At 44.4% G+C, this 9,937-nt stretch overlaps 1 protein-coding gene across 1 annotated transcript; it reads right to left on the bottom strand.

Annotated features, from left to right (window-relative positions):
* Positions 1–1,004: 1,004 nt before the first annotated feature.
* PCDH20 (protocadherin 20) lies at positions 1,005–6,329 on the bottom strand. The gene is made up of 2 exons (XM_014895353.2): positions 6,189–6,329; positions 1,005–5,100 (listed from the first exon to the last, which is right to left on the bottom strand). The coding sequence occupies exons 1-2, from the start codon at positions 6,327–6,329 to the stop codon at positions 2,404–2,406; spliced, it is 2,838 nt and encodes a 945-aa protein (XP_014750839.2). The 3' UTR covers positions 1,005–2,403.
* Positions 6,330–9,937: the final 3,608 nt, after the last annotated feature.

Below are 9,937 nucleotides of genomic sequence, written 5' to 3' on the forward strand. Positions count from 1 at the left end.
ACATTAGGAACATGCTTCATCTAAAAAAACAAAACAAATAAAAGAGGCAACAAGAACAGCATGTTCAACCAAAGCTTAATCAAACAGGGTCAAGACTTTGTCGAACCTGAATAAAAGTATCTGCCCAGTTTTATATGAACACACACTGAAGGATCAGGATTATTTTTAAATTTTATTTCTTAAGTCTTGGACTTGCTCCTGTTTAACCTGTCTCGAGAATATATTGGACTTGTAAATAACTGTTAATTGAAATAAGAGACGAGCAATGAAAAGAATCCTGTCTTTCAGTTACCTTGCTTCCTTACTGAAGAGAAAAATGCAGAGGCTCTAGCTTCATCACCACAGCAATACACAGTTTCTGTAATCCTGAAGCCGTTTCTGAAGGTATAATTTCATAGTTTTTCTTCAGAGATAAGAAACAATGCCTTTTTGTGGCAAATGCATTTCAAGGATGCATACCATTTTCATATTTTGATAAGATGAAAATAAAGGAAAAGAGGTGATTGACCATAAAGCTCTTAATTAAATTTCATGAAACACAACTCAAATCATGCCCAAAAAGAAAACATTCTAACTTGGAAAAAAAAAATTCCAGGATATATATAGCCAGGATGGCTAAATTATGGGTATTAAGCTAATACTGTTGCTTAGTCAAAGTACAACCAGTATCTATTAGAAGCCTTAATATTTCAGTAGGTTCAAGGTAAAGTAATGTGCCAGTCACAGAGAGAAAAATCAAGAACTGCCTAAAATTGCATTCCCTACTTTCAAAACAGCTACGAACTGCCTCATCACTTACATCAGGACATACAGTTGTCCTTGCTGGTAACTTCAAGAAGCATAGCATAAACTGTCATTAATGATTTTGAAATGTACTAATTTGTGTAAGTATTATGACATGTCAGACAAGATAGCCAGCACCTAAGAAATTGTGAAAAATGCATTTCTTGTAACTGAAATAATATTTAACTTTATAATTAAAATTCTAAGAGAGAGAGAATAAGTTATTATGAAAATATATAGCTTTAATTTGCAGACATATAAACACTTTTGGTACATTACAGACATATGATGCGAGAAATCAAAATAATAACTTTTAAGCATAACACTAATTTATCTTGTTCACACAGAGAAATTTGATGCTATCATCATACAAAAGATAGTTCTCAGCTCTTAAAATGAAGTGAAAGTAATACATCACTGATAAAATTGCTGCTTTGTTGCAGAGGATACAGCAAAGAATAAATTATCAAGAAAATATGCCACCAGTCTTACAAGTTAGATTTTGGATCTAATCCAAAATCAAGCCAATGAAAAGGAGCCAGGAATGGTCGCCAAAAGTCAGAAACAAGATCTTCCACATGAAATACCAATCCAGAAAGGAGCAATAGTCAGAAAAAAAACGTCCTACAATTCCTCAGAATGTGAACTGATTTTTGTTTTCATCTGGCAGATCAGACTCAGAAGTAACACATAACAAAAATCTACTGCACAACCAAACTGATGGAGTACTACTGACAGATTGTTCAAAGTACAAAAAAATACCACTATTTTTGTGACAACTAAGGATTTTGCCATTCCCTTGCTTCCTTGCATCTGGCATGTTTATGAGGATGAGGATGGGGCTCTGCCATTATTTGCTTTAGGAAATATTAAATATAATTTTTTCCATAAAAATGACCAGCAGATTGCTGGAGCAAATGATAATGAGAGAGGAATCTGGAGAAAAATGAATGATATGCCACAGCAGTACAGATTTTCATTACAATTTCTTGCATTCTTGCTCAACAGGAATTGCACTTCTTGTTAATGCCTCTTCTATCCTACTGTATAAGCTTTATTTGTGAGGTAATAAACATTCTGGTTTTCATTACTAGTGCATTTTAATATATTTATTTTTTTAATTATACATACATCGGGACAGACATTTTTTTTTGTAGTGCTTAAATGTCTGTATGCCAATAGGTATTATAGGTATTTTATATTAAAATCAATATATTTAAAATATATTCTGTTTATCTCATGGACAGTACCTTGAACAGTTCCCTGCTCAGGAGCATCTGATGCCCTCTCGTGGTTAAAAAGACTTTTAAAACTTGAGTTTAAAAGAATCATCTTACCTTCACCCTTTTTATGTTCACTGATCTTACTGATTTATGAAAGCTGGAAATGATGTCCATGTTTTTATAGTCAGGGTGCTAGCTGTTAGTTACTAACGTTTCATAAAAAAGCTGTACACTGAAATTGAATTTAAAAAAACTGTAAACAGCTATTTACAATTATAATATTATTAAGTTATAAATTAGCAGTCCTTCATTGCAACCTCTGTCAATATAACCTACAGCTAGGTGTTTTAGTGTCGTCCGGGGTTTTTCAGATGTTGGACTTATGCACAAAGAAACATCAAATGTTAGAAATCTCCATTGGCTTCTTCTCCAACATGTGCAGGTTAATTCTTCCATTTAATGGGATTTGTACTTCCAAGTTTTCATCTGCTCTGTGATGTTTTCTCCCTTTTCTTAGACAAATGTAAATTCCCATCCCTGTTACTAAAGCAATTGAACCCAAGCTTATTATTGAAAGAGCTACCAAGGTAGGCATGCAGGATGTTGACTCCATTTTTTTATGTGTAGGCTCTATGGATATTTGTGGCTGCTTTTCTTCTACACTGATATCAGGCTCCTTCCTTAACAAACTTTCAATGTAGCTCTCATTGCTGACGGTATCATTGACAAAAAGGTTCACCATGACAGTGGAATGGAGAGGTTCTGGGTAGCCATGATCACTAACTTTTACAAGCAGCCGATAGAGGCCATAGTCATTTTGCATCAGTGACTCTTCCAAGGTGATGTTACCAGTTTTGGGGTCAATCCTAAATGACTCGGGTCGAGGGCCTCTTCTTCCTATGATACTGTAAGCTATGACTGCATTCATGCCAGTGTCCTTATCAACAGCATAGACCTCAGTGATGGGAGAGCCAGGAAGGGTAGAAGGAAGGACTAACAAGTAAGACATATTAGACTGGGGAAACAAGACCAAAGGAGGATTGTCATTTATGTCCAGAAGAAGGATAGTTATTTTTGCTGTAGAAGACAGGGCAGGATCACCACCATCAACTGCTTCAATCCACAGAACATAGGAGCTTTGCTGCTCCCTGTCCAGGGAGATTTTAGCTCTCAGAACTCCTTTTCCAGTATCTATAACAAAAATATCACTTCCGTTCAGAACTGAAAGGGCAACCCATCCATTTTGCCCTGCATCAGCATCTGTGACACTTATAACTCCAATTTCACCAAAACCTGGAAAGTTTTCTGGCACAAAAAAGCTGAAATCCTTATTGATAAATCTTGGACTGTTATCATTTTTATCCAATACAGTGATGGTGACAGTTGCTATTGATTCTCTTGGAGGGAATCCAGAATCTACGGCTTTGACAGTGTATCTGTATTTCTCTTTTTCTTCTCTGTCCAGTTGGGTGGAAACTGTAAGAACTCCTGTGGTTTTATCTAAAGCAAAATAGGAAGGAGCATCAGGACCTAAGAAATAAGACACTTGTCCTCTTTCTCCGCTGTCAGCATCAGTAGCATGCAGTTTGGTCAAAAAGGCATTGGGAACATTGTTCTCCTCAATGGACAATTCTATCAGTTCTTCAGAGAAAACTGGTGAATTGTCGTTGTCATCCAGAACCTGTACTTTGACAACTTTCTTGACATGAAATCCTTCCGAGTTCCATGCAACTACGGAGATTTCATACAGCTGCTGTGTCTCAAAGTCTAAAGGTTTTGTGGTCTCCAACAGGTATTCATTGTTGTATGGCTTATACGGTGAAAGTCTGAAAGGCCCATCACCATCCAAATAGCAACTGACTTTGTACTTTTCATCGGGGTCTTTGATGGTAAAAAATGCTATAGGTGTGTTAATAGGCTCAAGCTCCTTTAAGTAGACCACCCCTTCCACTTCATTAGCTATGAAACGAGGAACAACTTCAGGTGGCCTCATCATGACTTTGATGATGGTCACCAGCACTGTGATAACAGCAGGAATACAGCCAGCACTGTTGCCCAGTATGATCAGCCTGTGTAGCTTTGGAGTGTCCCCATCAACTTTAGCAGAGAGTGTGATGGCTCCTGTGCTTTCATTCAGATAGAACAAGTCTCTGGATAGCTGGGGGACCTTCTGGCTGTAGGAGTAGGTGATCTGGGCATTGGATCCAAGGTCCATGTCCACCGCGTGGACAGTAGCCACGTGTGTCCCTAGGCTGGAATTCCCATAAAGGGTGACGTTGAGCTGTGAGTCATTGAACTGGGGGCAGTTGTCATTGATGTCACTGATGCCAATAGTGAGGGTGGCACTGCCTACGAGCGGAGGACTCCCCCCATCCTCAGCGATGATGACCGTGACATACTCATCTTGTGTCTCCCTGTCCAGTGCCCCCATAACGATCAGGTAGGGAGTCCTCTCCCCATTCTCATTCTCCTCCACATCCAGGGTGAAGACACCGTAGTTATCTCGCAGGCGGTAGGTCTGGACACCGTTTGTGCCCATGTCAGGGTCAAGGGCGGGGTGCTCGATCGCCAGGCGTGTGTTCACAGGTGCATTCTCAGGCACCGAGAGACGGATGTGGGGCACAGGGAAGCGGGGCGCGTTGTCGTTGACATCACGGATAGCAATTTTTACCTTCACCAGGCGAAAGTACTCCTGTGGCAGTACCAGCACATCCAGCAGCAGTAGGCATGACTCTGGTGAGGGGGAGGAAGAGGAGACAGCAGCTGATCCCCCGAAGATGGTGGCCCCACTGCTTTCCACACACAGTGCTTCCCGGTCTATCTCCACAGCTGAGGTGTGCAGCTCTCCGGAGCGGTTGTCCAGCTGCACGTACTGTCCCCCCAAGCCATGGGAGGCCAGGGTGAAGGAGAGTGGGGGCTGCAGAGACGCAGGGTGCTGACCACCAGCCGCTGGGAGCCGCAGGTCACGGGCCAGGCTGCCGATGAGCACCCCAGCAGGCAGCCCCTCATTGAGGCTGTAGAAAAGCTCAGTGGCGCGGCTGTAACTGGCAAAGCAGTTGAAAGGCCCAACGAAGAGCAGGAAGAGGAGCAAGTGCTGAGAAGAGAGAAGCACAGGGGTGTGAGGAAGGACTGGCGCTTCCCCTTGCTCACTGCCTCCCCCACTGCCACTTCGAGCAGCGAGTGCTGCATTTGCAACGTGAAGCCATCCTTCCTCTCCCCACCATCCTCCCAGTACAGCAGCTACTGCCAGGGCATCACCATCTGTACCCTCCAGGCAACACCAGCTGCGTTCCCCACAGCAAATATGCACTGCCAGGATGGCCCGGGGGCACCCTGCCTCCCCCCGCCCCCCAGCAGCACTTGCGCCCCTACGTGCCATTTTCCCTCTTGCCCCCGCCCCAAGCTCGCACCCTCTCACCAGCGGCACCTTTCCTCCCAACCACAAGCGCATCCCAAACGAGGGCATCCCCTTGCACATAGCCAAACAATTGCTCGCCTCCCTCCCCTTCTACAGCAGCAATGCGAAACGCGTCCCTCGCTGCCCCTAGCCCCAGCCCCGTCCCGAAAGCTGTTTTTCCCGCATGTTCACGGGTCCCGAGGTGCAGCGGCCAGGCAGCCCGCTCCGCGCAGATCGCGGGGGTCGCGGCGGAGGTGCCGCGCTCCGAGCGGGTCCCTGCTTCCCGCGGCCGCGGAGCCGGCGGCTCCAGCCCGGCCGTCACGGGTCCCTGGCCACCCCGCAGGGTCCCTCCGCTGCCGGCGGACAACGCGAGCTGCGCAGAGGAGCCGCGGAGCGGATGGAGCTGCGCGGAGCGAGTTGCCCGCGCTGGCGAGCGCATCGCCCACTACACACAGATGGAAAGGAGCTCCCCGAAAGTAACTTCAGGCATCGTCTCCACGGAGGAAATTTTTCCTCCGTCCCCTCTTTTTAATCACCCATTCGCTTTTCCTCGGCTCTCTGCCACAACCCGCGCCGGCAGCAGCAACAAAAACTTTTCGCGGCTGCCCTGATCTTTGGAGCGAAAAAGACCCGACAAACATATCCACGTATACACGGTCTGATTTGCTTGGTTGCTTTTTTGGTGCCTTTTTTGCCAATTTCTTGCCAATTTCGCTGCTGCGTGCGAAGTCGGGCTCGGGCGGCCGGACGCGGCGCGTCCCCCCCTCCCTCCGCCCGGCCCTCACCTGCAGGCTGCCGCGGGCGCCGGAGCTGCCGCGACCGCCCGAGGGCCCCATGCCCGGCCACCGCTGCCGCCGCCGGCTGCGCCCCGGCAGCGCGCCCGCTCCGCCGCCCGCCCGGCGCTTCTCCTCCCCGCGGCTGCCCATTCCCCCGCCGCCGCCGCCGCCGCCGCGCTGGGCTGGGCTGGGATGTGCGCGCCGCCCAGGACACTCCCCCTCCGCCGCGGGAAGGGCCGGAGCGGGGAAACAGTCACGGGCTCGGCTGGCAGGGGGGCGGGCGGGCGAGACGCGGGGGCGCGTCCGCGGAGGCTGCGGCAGCGCCGCGGGCAGCGGGCAGGGAGCGCAGCGGGCAGGGAGCGAGGAAGCGGACGGGGAGCGAAGAAGCGGGCAGGGAGAGCAGCGGGCAGGGAGCGAAGCGGGCAGGGAGCGCAGCGGCCGCTGAGCTGAGCCCAGCGGCGCGGCCACAGCGGAGAGCTGGGATATTGGGAGTGTATGTGCTCTCCTGGGCAGCGCTGAGACCAGAGAAAGAAGGTAGTCCCGTCTGGAAACTAAGGCGGGAAAAATACATTAAAAAAATAAAATAAACTCGGCTTGTTCTTCGTCTGTGGAAAGACGGAGAGCGACTTTTTACAGGGATCGATAGTCGTCGGAGCAGTTTTAAACTAAAAGAGGACGGATTTAAATTAGGTGTTAAGGAAGAAATTATTTATCCCGAAGTTGGTGAGGCACTAGAACAAGTTGCCCAGAGAAGTGGGTGCCCCATCCCTGGAAGTGTTCAAGGCCAGATTGGATGCAGCCCTGAGCAACCCGATCTAGTGGGAGCCATCCCTACTCTTTACCAGGGAGGTTGGAACTAAGATGATATTTAAATTTGCTTCCAACCCAAACCATTCTGATATTCTGTGTTGTGGCGAGTGTCAGCAGATAAATCGAGAATTAACAACAGCATTGGCATTGCAGAGCCTTGATGAGTTGAGCAGCTTGTGCCTGCATGAAATGAAAGTCATGTTTTTGGAGGGATTGTAAGCATTTGATTGGTAGAGAGAGTGTCCTGCTGAATCAGAGCAGCAGCTACGATTTGCTTTTGGCTAAGAACTCAAAGGTCCTCTGTGGCAGAAAATTGTGCGTTTTCATTTGATAGTCTCCTGTCATTATTGGCTAGACTATAAGCCTGCCGTAGAAGAAGGCGTGAAATTATCAGAACTCAAGAAACTTTAGATAGCACAAGACCAATTACACAATTTTTTAACATGTTGGACTATCAAAAAGATTGCTAACCTCCCCAGCATTACTTACACTGTGTCTGCAACATCCCAAACAGAATTTTAAATGTCCGTCTTTAACCTGAAAGTGCTCAGTAGTCTGGATCCAGGCTACTGCTGAAAGCTCAAGTACTGGGACTCTCAAGCACAGTGGAGCTGCCCTTCACAAAGGTAACGTTTGTGTGGGAGTTGAAACTCACTAAATCGCAGGGCCTGAAGAATACCTCAGGTGTCTTCATGTTCCATGCAGGCATTTGATCTCAGCTAGGCACTAAAAACATAGCGCACAGCATGAAATTTTTCTTCAGTTAGAACAAAAATTACTCTTCCCTTTTCCTTTTACAATTCCATGAGACAAACACCATGTCCTATCTGAAGCAAAAGCCCCTGTCCAAAAAGCAAAATCCCTATCCAAACCCAACTTAATGCCTGAGTCTTGTGTAAAACTACATCTTTCAAAAGCAAATAATAAGTGAAACATGCAAAACATATTGTCTGGCAACTCTTGGGATATTCTTGGGTGTTGTGAGGATAAGAGCAGTGGCACAAGCTGAATAGAATAGAATAGAATAGAATAGAATAGAATAGAATAGAATAGAATAGAAGCAAAAACTTCCAAGACTGACTTTCTCTGGGAATGTAAACAAAGCATATTAATTCCTTTGCCCCATATTCCCCATCCTTAAAATATAAACAGTGTATTACTGTTTGTCTGAATTAGAGCTTTACCCCATTCTTGCTAAAGTCAAGAATCAGGCTCTGCTTTATTCAGTGAAGCTCTTGGAAGTATACTGTGATTTTAATAACCATTTCATCCCAAAAATTACATTGGCACAATAATCATATGTGACCTAAACAGTGAAGCATTATGGTACTAACAAAAGGCCTGGCTTTATTTATTATTCATTAATCTCTAGGGTTTTGAAACCACTCAGTATATACCGCCCTCATAAATTGTTTATATCTTCGCCATTCATTTCTAGCACAAATAGAACTGACAATGCAGTGTATACTGTTCAGAGCAAACATGTATAATTTAAGTAAGAAATCAAACTACCCAAGTCCTTTACTAAATTCTCATCCATGTGCACTGTTCTGAACACTCCTTGGTCTTAAAGGTGCCCATAAACTCAATCCTGTTTAAGTTAGTTTGTCTGGACATGCATGACAGATGCTTTTAGTTGACTCACATCTGCTCTAATTTTATTCATTTCAACAGAAATATTGACTCATTTGGATTTCAGTCAGATTTTGACACTGATTTATGTGGAGACTGAATTTCAAGACATTATAATTTTAGTTTTAGTGAATCAATAGTCTTCTCATGAATGAGTCTGAAGTCTCTAAAAAATTCTACCTCTAAATTTTGGTTTTTGTTTCTTTGATGTTGCAGTTTCCTCATGAGTTATTTCTTCCCCTTATGCTTTTGGAATTACTGACCTATTCCTACACCATTTTTCATACCATTACAGACACTGCATTTCCCTTGGGCCACTGATAGGATAAATGATGACTTTACTGTTATAGTATTCAGGTTTTCATTATACTTGATGATTTTCGTTTTATTAAAGCACAGGTGTAACAGCAGAATTAAAAATTTTCTGGAGCATCTGGTAACTCTATAATATTTTATTTTGTTAGACATCAGAAGCATCTTGTAAGTCTTAAAGGCTCCTTGAAGACTAATATGTCTAATAAATCTGCTGGTTAAGAAGTACTCCAGCATGTTTAAGGAGAAATACTCCTGCTGTGTGTGGGATATGGAATGAAGGGTGTGAGAGAAGCAGCAGTATAGAAAAGTTACCAAATTGGCTCCTTCACTCATTATTTTGGGGGAAGAACTCCTTCCAAAACTACAGGAAAAGATTGAACTGATTGAATGATATTTCTATACCGAGAGATGTTTTCTGGGACAAAGATGTTACAATTTTTGAGTCTAATTCCATTCAACCACAAATAGTTAAACATATCTTTTAAACTTTTATTTTGCTACATAATGTCTGATTATCGCTGCATTCAAGATTTGTGTTGCAATTAGTGATTGAAAAGTAGCAAGTACGAGCATTTCTGTGGGATTCCTGATTGCCTCAAGTATGTCACAAATCGCCAGTCTGAGATCTAGTTACAAGCCCTCCAAGAAGTGTCATAGTTATTTACAAATAGATCAGAAAAAGTGCATTATTGGTATGGTAAAATAGAGTATTTACTTTACTTTATCCTGAATGAAGTACATAGGTATTGATACTCCATTGAAATGCCTTGGTTTTGAGGGCAGAGTTCCAGTGGCAGATGGGAGCCTTCCCAGGTGACTCATTCAGGATCATCACTTTTGAAAGATCATATAGTATCTTTCGGCATGACTGGCAGCTAAGTTCAGCTTTTACAAGAGAGGAATGTAGGTACACGTTTCTCCCTCAATCTAGGAAAAAGGTCTTTGCTACAACCTGTGGTTGTACAGAGGAAGACTGTGGCATGAGATTTTCCCATCAGTGA

The sequence above is a fragment of the Sturnus vulgaris genome, chromosome 2 (genome assembly GCF_052056855.1).
Source record: "Sturnus vulgaris isolate bStuVul1 chromosome 2, bStuVul1.hap1, whole genome shotgun sequence".
In the NCBI taxonomy this organism is placed as follows: domain Eukaryota; kingdom Metazoa; phylum Chordata; class Aves; order Passeriformes; family Sturnidae; genus Sturnus; species Sturnus vulgaris.